The 27569-nt window shown below is 44.1% G+C and overlaps 1 protein-coding gene across 1 annotated transcript in view; it reads right to left on the reverse strand.

Annotated features, from left to right (window-relative positions):
• LOC100380741 (protein kinase C-binding protein NELL2a) overlaps nucleotides 1-27569 on the reverse strand; it is a 117948-nt gene that overhangs the window by 50014 nt on the left and 40365 nt on the right. The window contains exons 9-13 of the mRNA XM_014148812.3: nucleotides 24939-25041; nucleotides 22126-22217; nucleotides 18676-18781; nucleotides 18132-18260; nucleotides 8677-8802 (exon numbers count right to left, since the gene is read on the reverse strand). Of these exons, the coding sequence (XP_014004287.2) occupies nucleotides 8677-8802; nucleotides 18132-18260; nucleotides 18676-18781; nucleotides 22126-22217; nucleotides 24939-25041 (556 nt within the window). The remainder of the gene's footprint in view (nucleotides 1-8676; nucleotides 8803-18131; nucleotides 18261-18675; nucleotides 18782-22125; nucleotides 22218-24938; nucleotides 25042-27569) is intronic.

The raw sequence follows: 27569 nt of genomic DNA on the forward strand, positions 1-27569 counted from the left end.
TCATCAAGAAGTCAGGGCCATAATCAAATGACCTTCATTAAAGCCTGAGTGTAGTCACAAAGGTCTACTCAAGTTCAAGTAGTGTATTTGCCATTTATCTATTCAAGGTCTGCACCTACATATGACATCCGTGGTAAAAACATGGACTATAGAAGAAATTGTAAGCTTTTAGCTGCAGTATCATTCTCTTCTGAAAACCACAAACTTTATTGATGCAAACTTAGTAAATCTTCCCCAAAGTCTGTTTCTTCAACTCACTGCCTGAAACAATCTAAGGGAACACAACTCTGGCTCCCAAGTGGGTGAGCCTATACCTTCTAAGGGAACACAGCTCTAAGGGTAGCTCTACAGAAAAGGAGTGCTTGTGTCAGTAGTAACTGTGTCACCATGTGGCATTTCAATCTGGTGTGAAGAGAACTGGCTGACCTGAACATGGAGGGCTACAGTACTGCTGACAGAGAAACAGTGCTGGGGACAATAAAATGCCACTCTAAAATGTGCAGTTTTGTCACACACCACAATGCAACAGATGTCTCAAGTTGAGGGAGCGTGCAATTGGCATGCTGTCTGCAGGAATGTCCACCAGAGATGTTGCCAGAGAATTTAATGTTAATTTCTCTACCATAAGTCACCTCCAACGTCGTTTTAGAGAATTTGGGGTAGAGTATGTCTAACCGACCTCACAACTGCAGACCACTTGTAACCACGCCAGCCCAGGACCTCCACATCCGGCTTCTTCACCTGCGGGATCGTCTAAAACCAGCCACCTGGACCGCTGATGGAAATGAGGAGTATTTCTGTCTGTAATAAAGCCCTTTTTTGGGGAAAAACTCATTCTGATTGGCTGGGCCTGGCTCCCCAGTGGGTGGGCCTGGCTCCCAAGTGGGTGAGCCTATACCTTCCCAAGCCAACCCATGGCTGTGCCCCTGCCCAATCATGTGAAATCCATAGATTACGGCCTAATTAATTTATTTCAATTGACTGATTTCCTTACATGAACTGTAACTCAGTAAAATCGTGGAAATTGTTGCATGTTGCGTTTATATTGTTGTTCAGTATAGATTGACTTGGCTGCCGCTTCTCCCTCCCCACTCTAACTGTCACATGCATGCCCTGCCTGCCCCAATTTGTTCAAATGATATAGCACTTTCAAAGAATCTCAAAGCGATTCAAGTCACATGCGCCAAATACAACAAATGTAAACCTTACAGTGAAATGCTTACTTACGAGCCCCTAACCAAAAATGCAGTTTCAAAAAATACAGATAAGAATAAGAGATAACAGTAACAAGTAATTAAATAGCAGCAGTGAAATAACAATAACAAGACTAAATACATTGGGGGAAAAAAGTATTTGATCCCCTGCTGATTTTGTACGTTTGCCCACTTACAAAGAAATAATCAGTCTATAATTTTAATGGTAGGTTTATATGAACAGTGAGAGACAGAATAACAACATGTCAAAACGCATGTCAAAAATGTTATGATTTCCATTTTAATGAGGGAAATATTTATTTGACCCCTCTGCAAAACATGACTTAGTACTTGTTGGCAAAACCCTTGTTGGCAATCACAGAGGTCAGATGTTTCTTGTAGTTGGCCACCAGGTTTGCACACATCTCAGGAGGGATTTTGTCCCACTCCTCTTTGCAGATCTTCTCCAAGTCATTAAGGTTTCGAGGCTGACGTTTGGCAACTCGAACCTTCAGCTCCCTCCACAGATTTTCTATGGGATTAAGGTCTGGAGACTGGCTAGGCCACTCCAGGACCTTAATGTGCTTCTTCTTGAGCTACTCCTTTGTTGCCTTGGCCGTGTGTTTTGGGTCATTGTCATGCTGGAATACCCATCCACGACCCATTTGCAATGCCCTGGCTGAGGGAAGATTTGACAGTACATGGCCCTGTCAAATGATGCGGTGAAGTTGTCCTGTCCCCTTAGCAGAAAAACACAATGTTTCCAAAGCATAATGTTTCTACCTCCATGTTTGACGGTGGAGATGGTGTTCTTGGGGTCATAGGCAGCATTCCTCCTCCTCCAAACACGGCGAGTTGAGTTGATGCCAAAGAGCTCCATTTTGGTCTCATCTAACCACAACACTTTTACCAGTTGTCCTCTGAATCATTCAGATGTTCATTGGCCAACTTCAGACGGGCATGTATATGTATTCTTGAGCAGGGGGACCTTGCGGGCGCTGCAGGATTTCAGTCCTTCACGGCGTAGTGTGTTACCAATTGTTTTCTTGGTGACAATGGTCCCAGCTGCCTTGAGATCATTGACAAGATCCTCCCGTGTAGTTCTGGGCTGATTCCTCACTGTTCTCATGATCATTGCAACCCCACGAGGTGAGATCTTGCATGGAGCCCCAGGCTGAGGGATATTGACAGTTCTTTTGTGTTTTTTCCATTTGCGAATAACCACACCAAATGTTGTCACCTTCTCACCAAGCTGCTTGGCGATGGTCTTGTAGCCCATTCCAGCCTTGTGTAGGTCTACAATCTTGTCCCTGACATCCTTGGAGAGCGCTTTGGTCTTGGCCATGGTGGAGAGTTTGGAATCTGATTGATTGATTGCTTCTGTGGACATGCGCCTTTTTTACAGGTAACAAGCCTTTAAGAGTGTGCTCCTAATCTCAGCTCGTTACCTGTATAAAAGACACCTGGGAGCCAGAAATCTTTCTGATTGAGAGGGGGTCAAATACTTATTTCCCTCATTAAAATGCAAATCAATTTATAACATTTTTGACATGCGTTTTTCTGTATATTTATGTTGTTATTCTGTCTCTCACTGTTCAAATAAACCTACCATTAAAATTATAGACTGATCCTTTCTTTATCAGTGGGCAAACGTACAAAATCAGCAGGGGATTAAGTACTTTTTTCCCCCACTGTACAGGGGGGTACCGATACAGAGTCAATCCGGTTATTTGAGGTTGTATGTAGAAGTCGGAAGTTTACATACATTTAGGTTGAAGTCATTAAAACTCGTTTTTCTTGTTAACAAACTATATTTTTGGCAAGTCGGTTAGGACATCTACTTTGTGCATGGCCTACCTTCAAACTCAGTGCCTCTTTGCTTGACATCATGGGAAAATCAAAAGAAATCAGCCAAGACCTCATAAAAAATGTTTTGATCTCCACAAGTCTGGTTCATCCTAGGGAGCAATTTCCAAACGCCTGAAGGTACCACGTTCATCTGTACAAACAATAGTACGCAAGTATAAACAGCATGGGACCATGCAGCCGTCATATCGCTCAGGAAGGAGACGTGTTCTGTCTCCTAGAAATGAATGTACTTTGCTGCGAAAACTGCAAATCAATCCCAGAACAACAGTAAAGGGCCTTGTGAAGATGCTGAAGGAAACAGGTACGAAAGTATCTATATCCACAGTAAAACGAGTCCTATATCGACATAACCTGAAAGGCTGCTCAGCAAGGAAGAAGCCACTGCTCCAAAACAGCCATAAAAAAGCCAGACTACTGTCACGACTTCCACCGAAGGTGGTTCCTCTCCCTGTTCGGGCGGCGCTCGGCGTCGCCGGCCTACTATCCATCACCGATCCCTTTTTCCTTTTCCGTTTGTTTTGTCTGTGGTTCTTTCACACCTGGTTTCATTTGCCTTAATTTCTGCGTGTATAATTACCCCTGTTGCCTGCCTAGGTTTGTGCGGGATTATTCATGTGATGTTGCTCGTTAAGGTTGTGTCTTATTTGTTTTCACGTATTATACCAAGTGTGTATAAGTTTAGGAGCGTTGTTTTTTTCCCTCCTTCCGTGAGTACTGGTTTCTCTGTTGTCAAGTGTGTTTATTTTGGTATTGTACCTGACCTGTATGTTTGTGGACTTGCCTATTAAAATACACATCCGGACATCTCTGCTCTCTTGCGCTTGACTCCTTCACCTACCTCTAAACAGCTCGTCACAGAATCCCGCACCAGTCAGGAGCTGACACCACACGGCAGTATTACACCATCTGGGGACCGCGATGGATCAGGTGATGGCGACGATGGAAAGATGGGAGAGAGGTGGCCTTTCTACACCTCCACCAGCCACACTCCAACCAGTCCCACAACCCTCTCCTTCGTCGCCTGGTCCCAGTGGATTTCGACTTGCGCTCCCGAGGGAGTACGATGGGACGGCGGCCGGGTGCCAGGGGTTATTACTCCAGACGGAGCTATACCTGGCAACCGTTCACCCGACTCCTTCGGGAGGTGAGAGCGTGAACGCCCTCGTCTCCTGCCTCTCAGGCAAAGCCCTGGAGTGGGCCAACGTGGTGTGGAACGATCCAGACTCGGCGAGGGACCACTACCCAGAGTTCACCCGCCGCTTCCGGGCAGTGTTCGACCACCCACCTGAGGGCCGAGTGGTGGGTGAACATCTGTTCCATCTAAGGCAGGAGACGAGGAGCGCACAGGACTTCGCCCTAGAGTTCCGGACCTTGGCCGCCGGCACGGGATGGAACGACAGGGCCCTGATCGATCACTATAGGTGCAGTTTTCGCGAGGACGTCCGTAGGGAGCTAGCCTGTTGAGACACCATCCTCACCTTGGACCAGCTGGTAGACATGTCCATTCGGCTGGACAACTTGCTGGTGACCCGTGGACGTCCAGATCGGGCCCTGTCAGTTTCATCCACCAGCCCCTCCGCTCCAATGCCCATGGAGCTAGGAGGTGCTTCAGCGAGGGCGACTGGAGGAGGAGCCCTTTCCTGTACCAGCTGTGGTGGTAGAGGGCACACTGCTGACCGGTGCTGGAGGGGCTCTTCTGGGAGCCGAGACGTCAGGCCGAGCACTGCTCGGACACCCCAGGTGAGTCAGCACCAGGCTCACCCAGAGTCCCCTGTTGGTCACGTATGTGCTGATTTCTTTTCCTGAGTTTTCCCCTCATTCCCGACATAAGGCGCTAGTAGATTCAGGCGCAGCAGGGAATTTTATTGACCGCGGTTTTGCGCATACTTTAGGGATCCCCCTTGTTCAGATTGATAAACCCTTCCCAGTGCACGCCTTAGATAGCTGACCATTAGGGTCAGGGCTAGTCAGGGAGGACACGGCTCCACTGGGCATGGTTACGCAGGAGGGTCATGAGGAGAGAATTAGTCTCCTCCTCATTGATTCTCCTGCGTTTCTGGTGGTGCTGGGGATCCCCTGGATGGCCTGTCACAACCCTAAGATTTCGTGGCAACAGAGGGCTCTAAAGGGGTGGTCAGAGGTGTGCTCAGGCAGGTGTGTAGGGGTTTCCATCGGTGCATCGACGGTGGAGAGTCCAGACCAAATCTCCACCGTGTGCATTCCCTCAGAATATGCCAATTTGGCTATCGCCTTCTGTAAAAAGAAGGCGACCCAATTACCACCTCATCGACGAGGGTATTGTGCAATAAATCTCCTGGTAGACGCTGCACTTCCCAGGAGTCACGTGTATCCCCTGTCACAGGAGGAGACGGTGGCTATGGAGACATATGTGTCTGAATCTCTGTGGCAGGGGTACATTCAGCCCTCCACATCACCTGCCTCCTCGAGTTTCTTTTTTTGTGAAGAAGGAGGAGGGAGGTCTGCGTCCGTGCATTGACTATAGAGGTCTAAATTCCATCACGGTGGGGTACAGTTACCCACTACCTCTCATCGCCATGTCGATTGAGTCATTTCACGGGGCACGCTTCTTCACAAAACTGGATCTCAGGAGCACGTATAACTTGGTGCATATCCGGGAGGGAGATGAGTGGAAGACAGCGTGTAGTACCACATCCGGCCATTATGAGTACCTCGTCATGCTGTACGGGTTGAAGAATGCTCCAGCAGTCTTCCAATCCTTTGTAGACGAGATTCTCAGGGACCTGCACGGGCAGGGTGTGGTGGTTTATATCGATGACATTCTGGTCTATTCTGCTACACGCGCCGCGCATGTGTCTCTGGTGCGCAAGGTACTTGGGCGACTGGTGGAGCATGACCTGTACGTCAAGGCTGAGAAATGCTTGTTCTTCAAACAGGCTGTCTCCTTCCTAAGGTATCGCATTTCCACATCAGGGTTGGTGATGGAGTGTGACCGCATTGCACCCGTGCATAATTGGCCGACTGCAACCACGGTAAAGGAGGTGCAGCGGTTTTTAGGGTTTGCCAACTACTACCGGAGGTTTATCCGGAGTTTTGGGCAGGTGGCTGCTCCCATCACGTCACTGCTGAAGGGGGGACCGGTGCGTCTGCGGTGGTCGGCTGAGGCGGACAGAGCTTTTGGTCGCCTGAAGGCTCTGTTAACCTCGGCTCCCGTGCTGGCTCATCCAGATCCCTCTTTGGCATTCATAGTGGAGGTGGACGCGTCTGAGGCTGGAATTGGAGCCGTGCTTTCACAGTGCTCGGGTACGCCACCGAAGCTCCGCCCCTGTGCTTTCTTTTCGAGGAAGCTCAGCCCGGCGGAGCGAAACTATGACGTGGGGGATCGGTAGATGTTGGCTGTTGTCAAAGCTCTGAAGGTGTGGAGACATTGGCTTGAGGGGGCTCAACAGCCTTTGCTCATCTGGACTGACCACCGTAATCTGGAGTACATCCGGGAGGGGAGGAGACTGAACCCTCGCCAGGTTTAGATTTACTATATCATATAGACCAGGTTCCCAGAACACTAAGGCAGACGCACTGTATGATACGGAGGAGCGTATAATTGGATATGTGTGTATAATTACCCCTGTTGCCTGCCTAGGTTTGTGCGGGATTATTCATGTGATGTTGCTCGTTAAGGTTGAGCCTTATTTGTTTTCACGTATTATACCAAGTGTTAGGAGCGTTGTTTTTTTCCCTCCTTCCGTGAGTACTGGTTTCTCTGTTGTCAAGGGCGTTTATTTTGATATTGTACCTGACCTGTATGTTTGTGGACTTGCCTATTAAAATACGCATCTCGGACATCTCTGCTCTCCTGCGCTTGACTCCTTCACCTACCTCTAAACACAAGCTCGTCACAACTACGGTTTGCAACTGCACATGGGGACAAAGATCGTACTTTTTGGAGAAATGTCCTCTGGTCTGATGAAACAAAAATAAAACTGTTTGGCCATAATGACCATCGTTATGTTTGGAGGAAAAAGGGGGATGCTTGCAAGCCGAAGAACACCATCCCAACTGTGAAGCACGGGGGTGGCAGCATCATGTTGTGGGGGTGCTTTGCTGCAGGAGGGACTGGTGCACTTCACAAAATAGATGGCATCATGAGGAAGGAAAATTATGTGGATATATTGAAGCGACATCTCAAGACATCAGTCAGGAAGTTAAAGCTTGTTCGCAAATGGGTCTTCCAAATGGACAATGACCCCAAGCATACTTCCAAAGTTGTGGCAAAATGGCTTAAGGACAACAAAGTCAAGGTATTGGAGTAGCCATCACAAAGCTCTGACCTCAATCCTATAGATGTCACGCCCTGACCTTAGACAACCTTTTTTATTCTCTATTTGGTTAGGTCAGGGTGTGACTTGGGTGGGCATATCTATGCTTCTATTTCTTTGTTGGCCTAGATTGGGAACCAATCAGAGGCAGCTGTTTCTTGTCGTCTCTTATTGGGGATCATACTTAGGCAGCCCTTTTCCCCACCTGTGATTGTGGGATCTTGTTTGTGTGTAGTTGCTTTCTGCACTGCATATAGCTTTACGTTTGTTTTTGTATTTTGTTGTTTTCCCGGTGTCATTTGAAATAAATGAAAACGTACGCCTACCACACTGCACCTTGGTGTCATTAAAACAACGGGCGTAACAATAGAACATTTGTGGGCAGAACTGAAAAAAGTGTGTGCGAGCAAGGAGGCCTATACAAACCTGACTCAGTTACACCAGCTCTGTTTGGAAGAATAGGCCAAAATTCACCCAACTTATTGTGGGAAGCTTGTGGAAGGCTACCCAAAACGTTTGACCCAAGTTAAACAATTGAAAGGCAATGCTACCAAATTGAGTGTATATAAATTTCGGAACCACTGGGAATGTGATGAAATAAAAGCTGAAATAAATCATTCTCTCCACTATTATTCTGACATTTCACATTCTTAAAATAAAGTGGTGATCCTAATTGACAGGGAATTTTTACTAGGATTAAATGTCAGGAATTGTGAAACTGAGTTTAAATGTATTTGGCTAAGATGTATGTAAACTTCCGACTTCAACTGTACATGGCTATGCAGTGTTTGAAGTGTTTTCATTACATGATGATAGTTCTAAAATGTTTTAAAAAGGCTCACAAGCATGAGTCACAATTGTGCGCGCACAATGACACACACACAAACGCTGACGCACACACTGAGCACAGCTAAGTTGCCTTATTAAATAATATCCCTTCCAATAACTTCTGTTGAAAAGGCTCCCCTCTGCAGCTTTCAACGGTGTAGTCCGAAGTCATAAACATGAAACAAGTACAGTATGCTGCTCTACCAAGCAAAAAGGCAGTAACTGCTCATAGCGTGGAACTAAGAAAAATGGCTTTTATTACCGTGGTTTCACAATAACTTTATACAATTACTGCTGACATGACCCCCATTTTCTCCAAGAAACAATAGTGGAAGGACACTTGTCCACATGATTAAGCATGTATTTAATGTAGCAAGAATGACATTAACTCATTTTCGACCAAATTAGCAGTTACTGCCTTTTTGCTTGGTAGGGCAGTATGGGTCTCTCCTGTTAGCAGCTATAAGAGTCTGCCAGAAGAAAGGACTCACCCGTGCAGCAGTAGTCATCGATCCTGATGTAGCCCGTGTGGCAGACACACATGAAGGAGCCGGCGGTGTTGACACACATGGTGTTCTCCCTGCAGTAGTGCTTCCCTTCTGCACACTCATCGATATCTGGGGAGAGGTGTAAAGACAGGACAGCTGGTCATGCATGGCCCACCCTAGGATCCTCTAACTGGGGCTCTACTAAAGAATCAGCCTTAAGTCCTCATACAAAGCTAGGGAAGGAGGGAGAGCTAAAGTGTAGTTTTTCTTCATCAGTGGAGACCCTGGGGAGATGGAGGGGGACACTGGAGGCTGTGCTTCTAGATCTTCCATGTACTCAAAGAACAACATCCTTTACTCATACTTTAGGTTAGGGATGGGCAACTTTGATGGGGGTGGGGGCCATCAAAAATCTTGAAGGGCGGCAGTTGCTCACAGGTCTGCATACCCACATGTGCGTACCTCTCCCCCACCACCGCCACATTGCAAGCAAAACATTTTAGCAGCCCACTTTTGACAGAAGATACATTTTTTACATTTTAGAGTTAATTTCGTGCAATTCTACACATTTTGCCATGAGGCGAAGAGAAAATGTTGCCGTTTAACAGCTAATTTCCTGCAATTCTACATATTTTCCGATAGGGTGGAGAGAAATGTTTGCAGGTTTTAATATGATATCTGAGTGAGATATATTTTTGATTGAGGGCCATCAAAAGGAGGGCCAGTTGCCTATCCCTGCTGTTGTACTGGAGAAGCCAAGTAGTCATGTAGTCAACTTCACAGAACTGTCAATATATACTGCTCAAAAAAATAAAGGGAACACTTAAACAACACATCCTAGATCTGAATGAAAAAAATAATCTTATTAAATACTTTTTTCTTTACATAGTTGAATGTGCTGACAACAAAATCACACAAAAATAATCAATGGAAATCCAATTTATCAACCCATGGAGGTCTGGATTTGGAGTCACACTCAAAATTAAAGTGGAAAACCACACTACAGGCTGATCCAACTTTGATGTAATGTCCTTAAAACAAGTCAAAATGAGGCTCAGTAGTGTGTGTGGCCTCCACGTGCCTGTATGACCTCCCTACAACTCCTGGGCATGCTCCTGATGAGGTGGCGGATGGTCTCCTGAGGGATCTCCTCCCAGACCTGGACTAAAGCATCCGCCAACTCCTGGACAGTCTGTGGTACAATGTGGCGTTGGTGGATGGAGCGAGACATGATGTCCCAGATGTGCTCAATTGGATTCAGGTCTGGGGAATGGGCGGGCCAGTCCATAGCATCAATGCCTTCCTCTTGCAGGAACTGCTGACACACTCCAGCCACATGAGGTCTAGCATTGTCTTGCATTAGGAGGAACCCAGGGCCAACCGCACCAGCATATGGTCTCACAAGGGGTCTGAGGATCTCATCTCGGTACCTAATGGCAGTCAGGCTACCTCTGGCGAGCACATGGAGGGCTGTGCGGCCCCCCAAAGAAATGCCACCCCATACCATGACTGACCCACCGCCAAACTGGTCATGCTGGAGGATGTTGCAGGCAGCAGAACGTTCTCCACGGCGTCTCCAGACTGTCACGTCTGTCACATGTGCTCAGTGTGAACCTGCTTTCATCTGTGAAGGGCACAGGGCGCCAGTGGCGAATTTGCCAATCTTGGTGTTCTCGGGCAAATGCCAAACGTCCTGCACGGTGTTGGGCTGTAAGCACAACCCCCACCTGTGGACATCGGGCCCTCATACCACCCTCATTGAGTCTGTTTCTGACCGTTTGAGCAGACACATGCACATTTGTGGCCTGCTGGAGGTCATTTTGCAGGGCTCTGGCAGTGCTTCTCCTGCTCCTCCTTGCACAAAGGCGGAGGTAGCGGTCCTGCTGCTGGGTTGTTGCCATCCTACGGCCTCCTCCACGTCTCCTGATGTACTGGCCTGTCTCCTGGCAGCGCCTCCATGCTCTGGACACTACGCTGACAGACACAGCAAACCTTCTTGCCATAGCTCGCATTGATGTGCCATCCTGGATGAGCTGCACTACCTGAGCCACTTCTGTGGGTTGTAGACTCCGTCTCATGCTACCACTAGAGTGAAAGCACCGCCAGCATTCAAAAGTGACCAAAACATCAGCCAGGAAGCATAGGAACTGAGAAGTGGTCTGTGCTCCCCACCTGCAGAACCACTCCTTTATTGGGGGTGTCTTGCTAATTGCCTATAATTTCCACCTGTTGTCTATTCCATTTGCACAACAGCATGTGACATTTATTGTCAATCAGTGTTGCTTCCTAAGTGGACAGTTTGATTTCACAGAAGTGTGATTGACTTGGAGTTACATTGTGTTGTTTAAGTGTTCCCTTTATTTTTTTGAGCAGTGTATTTTCTTTATGCATAATGACTCACCACAAGGCAGTAGATTCAATCTTTTATAAATGTATTAACCCCATTAGCTAATATAATTAATAATAATTAGGGGGTGCTTATATAGTCCTGTTTCACTGTATGTACAAGTGGGTAACCTGTACAGGTGTGAGGTGTGAAATGGGTTTGCATCCCCCTGAAAGACCCTTGGAGAGTGGTCACAGCAACTCTTTGTGAAGTACACAAACAAAAAAACTGTCAAAAGCATTATACACAACATGCAGAATCTCAAAAAACTGCTGGGGTAAATAAAATGCTCATATTGTGATTCAACGCAGTGCAATGCAAACAGAGCTCAACCAACAACCAGCGATCTACTGTATACAGTGCAATCGAAAAGTACTCAGACCCCTTCTCTTTTTCCACATTCAACAAAGTATTGAGTAAATGGTCTGAATGACTATGTAAATGTGAAATTTGTTTTTGCTTTGTCATTTTAGGTTATTGTGTGTAGATTGATGAGGGGGAAAAAATAATTTTATACATTTTAGAATAAGGCTGTAATGTAACAAAATGTTCTACACACAATAACCTATAATGACAAAGCAAAAACAAATATCACATTTACATAAGCATTCAGACCATTTACTCAGTACTTTGTTGAAGCACCTTCGGTGGACGGAGCTGCAGTATATAGATAGGCTATTCTGTTTGGAGAGTTTTCAGACATTTCTGTCTTTCAGACAATTCAGTAGGTACCACTGCTTTCCATATGTATTATGTTTTTAAACGATTCAACGTATTACGATAAAAAAATAGGTCCTCAATTGGTTTCTCTCTAGGCAGCACTCCACTTACTGTGATGCTACATGTTAATTGTCTATGTATTTGTGATGGAAAATGTTATGTTGGAGCTTTTCAATTTACCAATTTCTATGTTTGTGCTTTTCTATAAACCAATTTTTGTGTTCATGCAAGTGACTGATTGAATGAATCCTCACTATCAGTGTCTGCAATTTGGCAGTACACACAGAACCTTGTTTAGAGATATCTCAGTTTTAAGGTCTCCGCTTAGAGAGAAGAAGCCTCGTGAGGTATTGGTCTGTCAGTTGCATGACCCAGTATTGGTCGGTCACATGAATGAAGCAAACGTTAATGATTAATTAATTATGAAAGGGAAAAGGGGATACCTAGTCAGTTGTACAACTGAATGCCTTTAACTGAAAGGTGTCCTCAGCATTTAACCCAACCCCTCTGAATCAGAGAGGTGCGGGGGGGCTGTCTTAATCCACGTCTTCGGCGCTCGGGGAACAGTGAATAAGCTAAGTCATGCAAATATGACTTGTCAGTATATAAGGGACTGCCCAGTTCGAGCTTCTGACAGACGTTCACTATGGGGCATTAACTTTGTTGGAACCTCTCAAGCATGCTGACAATAAACAATGATTAATTTAAGATTGACTTTGAGCGTCCCTGTGTAAGAATTTCCACAATATATTGCTTGGGTCGAAGGAGGCAGAGCATGGTATATTAGGAGGGAGAGTAAATGCAACTCCATTTCCTTCATTCAGCAGAGTCTGCAGCCGTAATTGATAGAGGAAAAAATATCTGGCTCCTTTTGTTAAAATCCCAAGAGTCTCCGATTATTTTCAAGCTATATGTTATAATCACTCTACGCAAACAGGCCTCTCAGTAAAACAACTAGGAAGCCATTAGTATTTCTTCAGAACAATTGCCTAAACATTGGTGGGGAGATTATATGCTTTGTTGCTTGTGTTTTAATGGGCGAGAGACAATGCTCAACATCTTTTCATCTCTTTCAAAAACCAGGCAATGAGTAATCTTTAAAAAGACCAAAACAAACATGGAAAAGCGAAACAATTAACACAATGGCGTGAACAGAAGCACATTGGGATGCAACAACAATTCTGTCTCAATTCTGTTTAAAAAGCAGTACAGCCATTGTCTCTTTTCAAGGCAACAACCAGAAGTGATAAATCATAGCGAGAATGAAGTGAGAGGAATCATCCCACTACAGTACCTGAGTTTAGAATAATGGACTGGTATGAATGAACTCTGCAGACACTGAGGAATGCACTGTGTGTGTGTGTGTGTGTGTGTGTGTGTGTGTGTGTGTGTGTGTGTGTGTGTGTGTGTGTGTGTGTGTGTGTGTGTGTGTGTGTGTGTGTGTGTGTGTCATGACAAGCTAGATGAATGCTAATGTATTTTACAGAATAAACTCCTTGCTTATGCTATCAAGCATGTAAGGAATGATGGGGGATTTGTCTGAGGGAGTGAGTGGGCTTACGCTCCTTCACGGCACTCATTAATCTTGAGGAATCTTGCCTCTTTGAATGAATCAATGAATCACCATCATCTATCATCCTTCTCTCTGAATAACAGGTGCTAATAGTTGTAGCTGTCTCTAATGCTGCCTGACAAACACAGGGGAATTGTCTCTGGTGATGAAGGATACAGTAGGAGCACGGTTGCTGTCATATGCTGTTGCTATTTACAGACTGGCCTGGTTTTCAGCACCACAGGGTGTTTGTCAGCAGTTTTGGCGTTTGCACGCTGTGTGGGTCAGGCTCATCCCAGCAGTGATTGAGCTGTGCTCCTCAGTCAACACCAATTAGCCTCCCTCCACCTTGTGACGTTAAAACACGCTGCAAAATACACCGGCCAGGTCACAATGCACTGGATGGTACACAACCGCTATCCTTCTGTACACACACAGTCCCTCTGAATGGTAATCATACACTCGATAAATCTCTTGTGAGGTTTGCAATGTGCAAATGCCGATAGTTGACTACATTACTGTGTACTTCAAAATAGAGAAGCATTTAAAATTGTCCTTTTGAGGTATAAAAAGAAAAGTGATACTACAGTAATTTTCAGAGACCCAGAAAATAATGATTTCCGTATGAGAAAAACCTACACGATCTGCCCCTTGCCTTTTCTCCTGTGGTAAGAATACTAATAATGAGACTAGCTTCAACCTTTAGAGCGCTTTACTGATGCCTCAATTTAGAGCCAATCACACAGTCCATCACATAGCCACAGCAGCTTGGCTCTAACTCTAACATTGATGTTCAATACACCCCAACACATGGAGCTGTGTTGGAAAATACAAATCAAAATTGGTCATATGCGCCAAATTTCACTTTACCTTGAAATGCTTACCTACGAGCCCATTCCCAACAATGCAGAGTTGAAAAATATTTGCAAAATAAAAAAATGTCATAAAAGGAAACAGTAACAATAAATAACAATGCGATACAAGGAGTACTGGTAACGAGTCAATGTGCAGGGGTACGAGGTAGTTGAGGTAATATGTACATGTAAGTAAGGGGAAAAGTGACTAGGCAATCAGGATAGATAAACAGAGTAGCAGCAACATATGTGAAGAGTGTGAAGGAGTGTGAAAGTGTGTCTATGTGCGAGTGAGTGTGGGTGTGTGTGGCGTCAATATGCAAGTGTGTGTGTGTTTGTGAGCGTATGTAGTGTGTATGTATGTGTGTGTTGGAGGTTCAGTGTAGTATGTGTGAGTGTGTGGGTAGAGTCTAGAGTGTTCATACAGCCAGTGCAAACAAAATAATAAGAATATTAATAAAAGGGGTCAATGTAAATAGTCTGGGTAGCAATTTGATTAACTGTTCAGCAGTCTTATGGCTTGGGGGTAAAAGCTGTTCAGGAGCCTTCTTAATGTCTGCCTTCTGAGGGACTGAGACTGCATCCCAAATCCCTATGTAGTGCACTACTTTTGAACAGGTGCCATAGGGCTCTGATCAAAAGTAGAGCACTATATAGGGAACACGGTGCCATTTGGGACGCAACCTTGAGATGGGTTCTGGTGCTTTTCTGTCTGAGAGAACAGCACTTGATCTATCTCACAGAGCTGAGAGAGGCTGGGAGAGGAGTGCATCTCCCCCCCTTTTGTCTCTGCTACCACTGCTTCTATGAAACATTTACACAGGAGTGATCTCATACGCTATTTTCAGCACATCAGTGACCTAGGACTGTTTTAAAGAGCTAACGTTTGTGTGTCTTTTCCTCCAGACAGAGATATACCTAGCCCTATTTGACTCCTGCCTGATGGGTGCAGGGAACTGTATTGGGGTATTTTGTATGTACTTTATGTATTGTGTACTGTATGTACATTGTGTGCAGCAAGAGATCAGAGTCCATCTCATCTCTTCTGCGATCTGATAATGAAGCTGACAAACATTTGGAACCTGCCAATTTCAATGTCTGTGTGCATCTGTCTACTGACATATACCAACCCTCAACAGCAAAATGGCATAACTACCTTTGTCCAGACTATTATCTGAACAACAACATTCTCTCATACACCTGTGTGATCCTCAAAACAACTACAGTGTATGTTGACGGGTCCACTTATTTTGGCAGGGCACAGTACTCAAAATGTAAGTGATTTCCAGAAGCACCCCCAAAAATACATTTATTTTGTGAGAGTTACAATAGTCAATTTGGTCCCTACACAATTTCAGATGCAAATGCAGTTCTCAGATCACACCCCTATCCAATTTCATACAGAGACCTGGGTCACTCTCGAGGTGAGTGGGCCGGTCCATGCATCCATAGCTAAGTCTATGAATGTAAAAGTGATTGCATTCTTCCAGCCGCATCTCTCAGCCTTTTACCGAAACAGTGGCAGGGAAAACGCTTTGTTGTCGTTTTAACTGCTGATTGCCCCTTTGATGGAATGGTTCAGTGAACAACTGAATACAGTCATGAATATGGTCAATTTCCAAACATACTAATTTCCTAACACCAAGATAAAGCAAAATAAAAACACACAAAAAACCTAATATGGCTCAATTCTAAACTGAAATATCCACACCTAATTTGAACCTTCATGTTCATAACGCAATAGGTGTGCAAAAACATTGGACACGTCTTCCTCACAGATTTTGCAAAGCCTTTAGCAAAACTCTTCCCGCCAACATATAGTGGGTTAAGCTGCCTGTAGGGCTGCATGTACACAGCGGAGGGAGGTCACAGTCTATTTCAGTGCGTGGAGGTGGTGCCATGTGGCAAGAGCTTAACCTGAAGCCCAGAGACCATACACTCCATTAATTTGAGACCGGGGGCTGATGGCATCTTCAATTATGCAGATTCCCAGAGATAGTGTAATTACCTGACCAACTGGTCATATTCAGCATATTAAAACAGACTGACATGAGGTCAGGAATAACTGTTCTCTTTCTCACACACATGCCTTTCCCTCCTTGGTTATCTCTGTCAGCGCCAACGAACATGTAGCCAAAGACATCCCACTGATCTTGGTGAAGGTGACAGAAGAGAGAAGTTGGAGGGAATTTGTCAGCTTGCTAAAAGTAGGGCATGTATGCACACAGGCACGGAGTGAGGCAGTGAGGAAGAAAGGGATATGGAGACAAGATTTAATGGCTTATTTGCACTAGTCATCAACGTCATGTTTAGATTTAGCTCCCGGAATCCCACATGTATTACTATGAGTTGGGGTAAGCACTGTAGATGTTATAGCATGACATCACTGCAGATGAAGCAGTCATCTCGTCTTTGATCATCCCAGGAAGATTCCGTATAGTAAGAAGCATACATGTACTGTATGTGGGAAGTTCCACAGAGGAGGGGAGGAGGGGCGAAGACATCTATATTCACAGTGTATGTTATATAGCATTTACGAGCATGTTTTTTTTAGCAGGCAACCCATGTGAAATTATAATGACTTTGATGTATTAACACGTTTTCCAATCTTCAAAAGTGGAGGGCCAAATCACCTCGCTTTGTGCACAGGGGCATTGTCATGCTGAAACAGGAAAGGGAATTCCCAAAACTGTTACCAAAAGATGGAAGCACAGAATTGTCTAGAATTTCCCTTCACTAGAACTAAGGGGCCTAGCCCAGACCATGAAAATACCAGACCATTATTCCTCATCCACCAAACTTTACAGTTTGCACTATGCACTGGGGCAGGTAGCGTGCTCCTGGCATCTGCCAAACCCAGATTCATCCGTTGGACTGCCAGATGGTGAAGCGTGATTCATCACTCCAGAGAATGCGTTTCCACTGCTCTAGAATCCAATGGCGGCGAGCTTTACACCACTCCAGCCGACGCTTGGCATTATGATCTTAGGCTTGTGTGCGGCTGCTCAGCCATGGAAACCCATTTCATGAAGCTTCCAACGAACAGTTCTTGTGCTGACGTTGCTTCCAGAGGCAGTTTGGAACTTGGTAGTGAGTGTTGCAACCGAGGACAGACTATTTTTACGCGCTACAGCACTCGGTCGTCCCATTCTGTGAGCTTGTGTGGTCTACCACTTCGCGGCTGAGCAGTTGTTGTTCCTAGACGTTTCCACTTTTACAATAACAGCACTTACAGTTGACCGGGGCAGCTCTAGCAGGGCAGAAATTTGACAAACTGACTTGTTGGAAAGGTGGCATCCTATGACGGTGCCACGTTGAAAGTCACTGAGCTCTTCAGTACAGGCTATTCTACTGCCAATGTTAGCCTATGGAGATTGCATGGCTGTGTGCTCGGTTTTATACACCTGTTAGCAACGGTTGTGGCTGAAATAGCCGAATACACTAATTTGAAGGGGTGTCCATATACTTTTGTATATATAGTGTAACACTACTTACATGACAGCACTACTTATGAGCGTCTCTGCTCATAAAATATCACTGATGCATTCTTGACAGTGATACAATAAACACAGCTAGGGAGCGTTCTGTATTTTCATACCAATAGACAGTAGAGACTGACCACAAGCAGACAAAGGGACAAGAGTGGTGTGAGAATGTCAGTGATAGTAAGTCCCTGGATCGGACACTGTACTTATGTCTAATACCTCCACACAAATCATAGCAGACAGTCTGTTTAACAGTATGTCATCTCTCAAAGTGTTGGAAGATGTAGTTTTGTTGTGAAATAAGAATTATGCTGTCACAAGTATCTCACAGTTCAACCAAAGTGCACAAAAGGAAAAGCAAACTGGATCTACAAAATAAATGATCCTGGAGGAAAACAGTACTTCAATGGGAGGTGTTTGTTATCAATTCTATTATTATTCTTTTAGAATCCTTTATGTACCTTCACAGTATGCGTTGTCGTCTCGGAGCGGGCGGAAGCCGTCCTTGCAGCTGCAGCAGGCCCCAGCCTCCAAGTTGATACAGTCAGAGTGCTCCACACAGCCGTGGCCCTCCGCACAGAAGTCGTGACCTAGGGCACAGAGGTCAGAGGTTACCATAGAGATAGATAGAGGACTCATCATGGATATAAGCCGTTTTAGCATGGACATTGCCATTGATAGCTTCCACCATTTTAAAGCAGTCAACTGGGTAGGGATTCCTATGACTTGGGAGCAATCAGCCAATGAAGAAGAAGAAATTGACTACTTTAAAATGGAGATAGCCTCAATGGCGCTGCCCATGCTGTAACAGACGCTATAATGATACAGAAACAAAGATTAATCTTCTATCCATCTCTATGGAGGTTACACACAGGTCACTCCTCTCAGACTGGGTCTAACAGTCCAGGTGGGTTTCTTGCAATGATTCCAGTCATGATTTGCAGATTATTTTAAGGTTTACATCTGTGCTGTAGAATATAGGTAGGTGAATGTATTTTCCAATACCTCTGCAGACTTTGCAGCACCTGTCGGTGAGGGTGATCTGCTCGGACTCTGGACAGTTGAGTTCAGGACAGGGGCTAGTCATGACGACCCGATGCATGGTCCTCTCCTAGTAACAGGGAACCAATGAGAAACAATATGAGACCCAACCCAATGGAGGGTTAGATTAGCTCAGCTGCTAGTTTCCCACAGATTTGATAAGGCTTGAATTTAATTAGAGGCAATTAGACATCCATTGTGTGCCTCCTTCCTCACTGTGCACATCTTCCCAACTAAAGTGACATAATGGGTCAATAGCAGTAAGGTCTACATATTTCAGGTTAGTGTTTAGCGATGTTGTAAACTCTGCACGTCGATTCTCTTACCTATAGATGGATTGGCTGACAACGTCACGAAAATTATGCACTCGCATCGATGAGGTAGAAGGCCGTGTGACGTTATGATTCTGAATGGTCAGATAGCTAGAAACAATGACAAGAAGCTGCCATGTGGAGAATTGTAGGTGTCTCGTTTCAGCACGTTGTAGCTTGTTATTGATGTCATGTTTTGACTCATGTCACGTCTCTGCTAATAAGGCAAAAATTCCCTAGCTAGCTAACCAACAACTAACTATGCATTTGAGCAACAACAAGTGCTCATTGTGCAAAAGTATTTATGTTTTTAATCAACATTTGAGAGGAAATATAGCTTATAAGCCAACCCTTTCTGTTTTGCCCCATAGTTGTACACAAGTTGGTTTTGATGCTAAACAACCAACCCGTCTTTTAAGATTCATGATGAGTATGAGCATGATATCCAATTGAACAGAGAAGGATACGAAACCAGTGTATTTGTCCCCAATTGTGTGATTAGACAGTAATGTTATACGGGGGCTCCCTCTCCCACCATCTCTTCAACAGCTCCGCTCCTCTCCACTCTGTCTACCTGACTGATGCCAATTCATGATCATTAACACACAACCAGAGAAAACCAAACTAATAAACCAACTTAGAACTAATCTCTGACTAGCTACGTTCCACACAGCTCAGTCAAAATAGAGATACATCTAATAGTTGTCTCTCTATGTTAGTCACTCTCTCCCCAGAAACCTCCTTCAACCAGCAGCAGTCAGACATGAGATCAGAGACATAAGACATGACAGGCAGCTGTCACAAGTAGCCAGATGGCCACCTGTCTGAGACAGGAGGACCAGGATGACTATTGCCATCACCCAGTCCTTTCATCTGCAGCTGATGTCTGGATCTGCAGCTTCTGTCTGTAGCCTGTGTCTGTCTGAGTCTGTATCTTTCTGTTTGTATCTTTATATATTGTATGTCTATATCTGTGTCTGTAACTGTGTCTTTATCTATGTCTCTCTCTCAGTCTGTCTGTCTGTCTGTCTGTAGCTGTATCTCTATCCATGTCTGTATCTGTGCTGTCAGAAAGCAGGGGCTGCCATTGGGCCAAGTGAGTGACCTCACCATACACTCTTAGAAAAGAAAAGGGTTCCAAAAGGGTTCTTCGTGGAGGGATAGGGTTCTACCAAGAATTGTTTTGATCAGAAAAAAAACTTTCTGGAAGGCAAGGGTTCTTTTTTTAAGGCAAAGAGTTCTACCTAGAACCTTTAACATCATAGCAAACTTTTTTGGAAGAAAGGGTTAGTTGATGATTCTTTGGAAGGCAAGAAGGGTTCTACATTGAACCATATATAATATTTCCCTGCATGCTCTATTGCAGGGCGATTTTCAGAATTGGTTGTTTTACTGTAATATCTGTTTGTGCATGTACATTGATTGGTTGATACATTTTATGCTACACAATGATTAATAACATACGGTTTTCTAAACTAATCCAATCAGTTGGATTTATTACACCCGTTACTGAGATGGATGTTCCAGTTTAGATGATTGTAGGTCGTCTCAGTTTTTAATCTTTCCTACCCTGGCAGTCACCCTGAATGCAGGTTGTGGGTGATTAACAATTCCCCTTCTTGGATATCCTAACTCTGGCTCAATTTCAATAGAATTACACATCACTTTTGCAAGCCAGCATAATGTGACTTGCAGGCCTGATGTGGCCTGTCAACCAGGAGATTCCTAACACTGCTGTGTTAGGGTATAACTAGGCCTTAAAAAAGGCCTCATGAGATATGTAATGTATTATCATAAATTATACATGTTAAAGGCTAATAACGCTGGTGGAACCGTTCATAGAGGGTTCTAGGAAGAACCCACCAAAGATAAAAGGGTTCTCAGTAGAACCCTTCTGTCACATCCTGACCATAGTAAGAGGTTATGTTCTATGGTAGAGTAGGTCAGGGCGTGACAGGGGGTGTTTAGTGTTTTTCTATGATTTGTATTTCTATGTTTAAGTTATAGTTTTTCTATTTCTATGTTGGTTTGTTTTGGGTTGATCTCCAATTGGAGGCAGCTGGTCCTCGTTGTCTCTAATTGGAGATCATATTGGGTTTTGTGGGTTATTATCTTTTGAGTAGTGTTTGTTTCTCTCTGCATCACGGTTTGTTGTTTTGTCATATTCAGTTATTTATGTTTTGCAAAGTTTCACGGATTTAATAAAATGTGGAACTACAACCACGCTGCACTTTGGTTCCCTCTCTACGACAGCTGTGACACCTTCATAGACGGTTTTAGGAAGAACCTTTAGATGATAAAATTGATCTTGGTAAAACCCTTCATAGAGGGTTCTAGGCAAAACCATTCATAGAGGGTTCTAGGTAGAACCATATGCAGGTGCTTCTTTGAAGAACCCTACATAGAGGGTTCTAGATAGAACCCTCTCCAAAGGGTTCTAAACAGAACCAAAAAGGGTTCCCCTATGGGGACAACCCGAAGAACCCTGCATGGTTGTACAGTACTTAGCACCTTTTTTTCTAAGAGTGTACATCCATCAGTCTCAAATCAAATCTTAATTGTCACATGCTTCGTAAACAACAGGTGTAGACTAACAGTGAAATGTTTACTTACGTGCACTTCCCAACAATGCAGAATATATATATTTTTTAAATAAAATCTATAGGGCCATGCATCCACATGAGATCTATTTGATGAGGATGGATCAAAACACTGGAGTGATTGACATGCTGTGACAGTTTGGTACTCTTATGGAAACTCAATTACTCAGTTCTGCCCATTTACTTTCCCCTTTGAGTGCAATAGAAAAAATGGAGAGTTGACAACCAACGGATCAATACATTTAGCTGATGTTGACGGCCCACCACAGTCTCTCATTCAGGCTTGATTTAGCCCCTGGCCTGAGGAGCGCAGCTCCAGTCTGGAATCAGTATTTAATGAGGCTGTCATACACATCAAGATGAAAATGAAAACACTGAAATACACTTTTAGCGCTTGTTTGCTTAAATGATTGTATTTTTTCAGAAGAGTTGAAGGAGTTTTAAGCAAGCAGTACTGCAGAAAAACAGTTGTATGTTTTCATTAGGGCTGCCGAGTTACTCACCCTGCACTCGGACAGCTGGCATCTGCCAGAGTTATAATGCACTGCTTTCTGATCTCCCTCCACCAACTCTTCTTCTCCGAAATGGCATACAGCTGGAAATAGTCACACGCCGCACACACACACACACACACACACACACACACACACACACACACACACACACACACACACACACACACACACACACACACACACACACACACACACTTTTCAGTATGGCAGTCTGTGACAACATGTGGTGTTGTGGAGACACACTGGGATCAGACATGGCAATCTTTATTATCAGAAAATAGAATTGGAGCATTGGACTTCAATGTCACTCTTGGGCAGAACATCGTATTAAATGTGTCAGTTTGATGTGGAGGTTTGAGTGGATAGGCTACCTGGTTATCAGAATTATTGGAGGAAAGCACTATATAGGACTAGCCCTAAGCCACTTCACACTTCAATCAAACTGTGAATTCCTACATCTGCACAAGAACTACAGTAGTAAAACTGAATAAACTGATACATCACATCCAGTATGTTAGAATGGTGATTACCAGGAAAATCAATGATGAACTTTTCACAACGCAATTAAACATTGTGTTTGACAAGTCATCAAAATGAGAACCTAGCTCCTTGCCTCCCGCTCCGTGGAGGAGGGTACTGTACAGTATGTGAACAGATAAGGTTTTAATTTGGAGAGGGAGCTGTGTCTTTGTGTCTAACACCAAAGCGAGCTTAATAAACCCTGTGTTTGTCTACCTAAGTGAGATAAGTGCTGTACACAGAGACACGGTAGAGACAGTAGCAGGAGGATTAATACCAGTGTGTTGATGTCAGATTAGGATGCTTACAGGACTTATGACCCACTCACCCGCCACAACGCAGTGCAGCTGGGTATGAAGTGGGTATGGAGTGAGAGTGTTTACATCAACACAGCCTGATTAGCTAGCTAAGCTAATGGAGGTTTTGTAGAGTGTGAGTTTGAAGTGAATTCAATTTACATGTGAGAATATGTACTGTTTAACCCACCCAGGCTTCATATACACTACCGTTCAAATGTTTGTGGTCATTTAGAAATTCTTGTTTTTTAAAGAAAAGCTATTTTTTTGTCCATTAAAATAACATCAAATTGATCAGAATTACAGTGTAAACATTGTTAATGTTGTAAATGACTATTGTAGCTGGAAACGGCTGATTTCTTTTATGGAATATCTTCATAGGCCCATTATCAGCAACCATCACTCCTGTGTTCCAATGGGACGTTGTGTTAGCTAATCCAATTTTATAATTTTAAAAGGCTAATTGATCATTAGAAAACCCTTTTGCAATTATGTTAGCACAGCTGAAAACGGTTCTGATTTAAAGAATCAATAAAACTGGCCATCTTTAGACTGGTTGAGTATCTGGAGCATCAGCATTTGTGGGTTTGATTACAGGCTCAAATGGCCAGAAACAAAGAACTTTCTTCGGAAACTCGTCAGTCTATTCTTGTTCTGAGAAATTAAAGATATTCCATGCGAGAAATTGCCAAGAAACTGAAGATCTGGTACAACGCTGTGTACTACTCCCTTCACAGAACAGTGCAAACTGGCTCTAACCAGAATAGAAAGAGGAGTGGGAGGCCCCGGTGCACAACTGAGCAAGAGGGCAAGTACATTAGAGTGTCTACCTTGAGAAACAGATGCCTCACAAGTCCTCACCTGGCAGCTTCATTAAATAGTACCCACAAAACACCAGTCTCAACGTCCGTGAAGTGTGAAGTGAACAGTGAAGAGGTGACTCCGGGATGCTGGCCTTCTAGTCAGAGTTCCTCTGTCTAGTGTCTGTGTTCTTTTGCCCATCTTAATCTTTTCTTTTGATTGGCCAGTCTGAGATATGGCTTTTTCTTTGCAACTCTGCCTAGAAGGCCAGTGTCCTGGAGTCGCCTCTTCACTGTTGACGTTGAGACTGGTATTTTGCGGGTACTAACCCACTTTTGACTGGTACTGTATATATAAAGGTATAGGTAGCCACACACGAGACAAAAACAAGAGCCATGTCTTATTGAGAGCAAACAAAGTTGAGAGAACCTTTGAATATGTGACATACATCATGTACAGATATAGGATCTTAATTTGAGCCAGTTTGCTACAGCAGGAAAATAATCCCGCAGTAGAAGGAAATGTGAATTATTATGTGGATTATAATTAATGAACATTTTTGTAGGGGTTGATAAATTTTTTGTCAGGGAAAATCAAGTGGAAATTACAAACTTCAGAAGCAGTTTTAAACCTCAAATACACTACAAGTTTTAGCGTATATAGCAAACGGCTATTGATCAAATACAAAACACACAGACATTTATCTTAATGTTTCATAGTCCACTCAGCCAGACACAAGGATACTCCAACAGCTTCCAACTTCCATTTCATAATTGTAATTTTTTTCTTAGAAAGAAAACTCCCTGAAAGTCCGGGACGAGCTCCCGGCTCATAGCATCATCCTGTCTATTGTAAACAGGAACTAGTTCATCTCACATCCTGCGACCCCTGATTTCTGTTTCCCATTTGTGTCAATGTGGGCACCTCTGTTGAGAAGCTGGCTGTTGAATAATTGATTGTTCCATGTATATGCAAAAGTATGGAGCATCTCAGGAGGTGTGTTGGGGAGCAGCTTAGTAACGCAGAGCTGTGGTCAGTTGCCAAGCAGCCGTTGTGGAGGCGTGCTATGTGTGTCTCTGGTGTTTCTGTGTTGAGTGTGTGAGAAGAGGAGTGTTTATGTGTGTGTGTGTGTGTGTGCATACGTGTGTCCATCTCTGCGTGTTTAAGTTAAAACACTTCACTCACGTTGGCACTCCATGCAGCAGGCACCCTTCACGTAGGCAGGCGTGGTGTCCGCTGGGCACTGAGGGGGAGGGCAGGAGATAGTCTCACACTGCACCGTGCCGTTCTGTAGGAGAGAGAAAAGACAGGAAGTCACTCAAACTGACAGGCAACAGAATTAAACACATCTTAATATAAGTGGTCAGGGGAGTATTCAGTCTTAAGAATTAAATAAGTATGAGATGCATATCTCTACCTCTGTAGCTCACCCCATTCCTCCCAGATAATTCAACTTTGCTCAAAAGGAACATGTACAGTGGTGCCTCAATTAAAAAGTTGAGCTTATGCCTAGTTAAATAAAGGTAACATAAACCAAAATAAAAAAAATATGCCACGACCATTTGTGGTAGATGGTGGCAGATTGTGGTAAATTGCGTCATTCTGTCATTGCACCACACTATCACAAGGGGGAGTTAGAACGCTGATCTATCGCTAGTCAGAACTTTCGAACAAATTGACTATCTTTTCGGAAATGAATGGAGGTGTGAATGTTTCAGTCCAAGAGTCTCTCTTGTCTGCCGCTAGTCCTGCATCAGGCAACCCCCCCCAAATAAACATTTAAAGGCTGACATTGGTTGATTTTCTGTTTAAGTATACGTTTTTTCAAGATGGTTGACGAGAAAAGTATCGTCCAACCCATCTCACTGCACCTTTACATGCCATGTCTTGAAATATGCAGACAGATGGATTAAAAGTTAATTTCCATTGTAATACTTCTGACAACCACATTTCTAACTCGTCCCATAACTTTTGGACTTCATAACATTCTCCGAAGGCATGGATTATTATAACCTAACGAAAAATGAACTTGGTAATCTAATTTTATTTATGCAGGATTAAGACCTATGGGTTTAACCTTCTGAATGAATGATTATATTGAAGATAGAAGCCACCTCTTAATGAGTTCAGTATGACAGACAGTATGCTATTATTCCTATTTTCCTGCATTATTGAATTTGTCTGCATGTCTGTTCAACATTTGGCTAATAAGAAACCTTGCCATAAATTAAGAACAGATTTTTTTTTTTCATAATCCAATATGGCACATTGACAAATCAAATTGCTTTAAAGAATCTTCTAATATTAGAAAACAAATAATAATACTAAAACAAAAAAACAGTCCATTCATCACAGGATTTCTTCAAATTGCTATGCAGCAGAAACATGTCATCCACCGTGCCTGGTCGCAGGCTCGCAGCTGGCTTCGCTCTGAAACCACACATCAAATCAAATTGTACTTGTCACATGCGCCGAATACAACAGGTGTAGACCTTACAGTGAAATGCTTACTTGCTTACTTACTTAACCAACAATGCAGCTAAGAAAAATACCTAAAAATAAATAAAAGTAACAAATAATTAAAGAGCAGCAGTAAAATAACAATAGCGAGGCTATATACAGGGGGTAGCGGTACAGAGTCAATGTGTGGGGGCACTGGTTAGTCGAGGTAATTAAGGTAATATGTACTTGTAGGTAGAGTTATTAGAGTGACTATCCATAGATAATAGCAGAGTAGCAGCAGCTTTAAAGAGGGGGGGGGGGGGGGGGCAATGGAAATAGTCTGGGTAGCCATTTGATGACATGTTCAAGAGTCTTATGGCTTGGGGGTAGAAGCTGTTTAGAAGCCTCTTGGACCTAGACATGGCGCTCCGGTATCGCTTGCTATGCGGTAGCAGAGAGAACAGTCACCGCTTGGTATAGAGGTCCTGGATGGCAGGAAGCTGGGCCGTACACACTACCTTCTGTAGTGCCTTGTGGTTGGAGGCCGAGCAGTTGCCATACCAGGCAGTGATGCAACCCGTCAGGATGCTCTAAATGGTGCAGCTGTAGAACCTTTTGAGGATCTGAGGACCCATGCCAAATTTTTTCAGTCTCCTGAGCGGGGAATAGGTTTTGTTGTGCCCTCTTCATGACTGTTTTGGTGTGCTTGGATCACGTTAGTTTGTTGGTGATGTGGACACCAAGGAACTTGAAGCTCTCAATCTGCTCCACTACAGTCCCGTAGATGAGAATGGGGGTGTGCTCGGTCCTCCTTTTCCTGTAGCACACAATCATCTCCTTAGTCTTGATCACGTTGAGGGTGAGGTTGTTGTCCTTGCACCACACTGTCAGGTCTCTGACCTCCACCCTATAGGCTGTCTCATCGTTGTCGGTGGTCAGGCCTACCACTGTTGTGTCATCAGCTGCCAAACATACCCTCGTAAAACTGACCCTCCTACCGATTCTCGACTTCGGCGATGTCATCTATAAAATAGCGTCTAACACTCTACACAACAAACTGGATGCAGTCTATCACAGTGCCATCCGTTTTGTCACCAAAGCCCCATACACTACCCACCATTGCGACCTATACACTCTAGTTGGCTGGCCCTCACTTCATACTCGTCGCCAAACCCACTGGCTACAGGTTATCTACAAGTCTCTGCTAGGTAAAGCCCCGCCTTATCTCAGCTCGCTGGTCACCATAGCAGCACCCACTCGTAGCACGCGCTCCAGCAGGTATATCTCACTGGTCACCCCCAAAGCCAATTCCTCCCTTGGTCGTCTTTCCTTCCAGTTCTCTGCTGCCAATGACTGGAACGAACTGCAAGAATC

Source organism: Salmo salar, chromosome 16 (genome assembly GCF_965601325.2).
Source record: "Salmo salar chromosome 16, fSalSal1, whole genome shotgun sequence".
Classification (NCBI taxonomy): domain Eukaryota; kingdom Metazoa; phylum Chordata; class Actinopteri; order Salmoniformes; family Salmonidae; genus Salmo; species Salmo salar.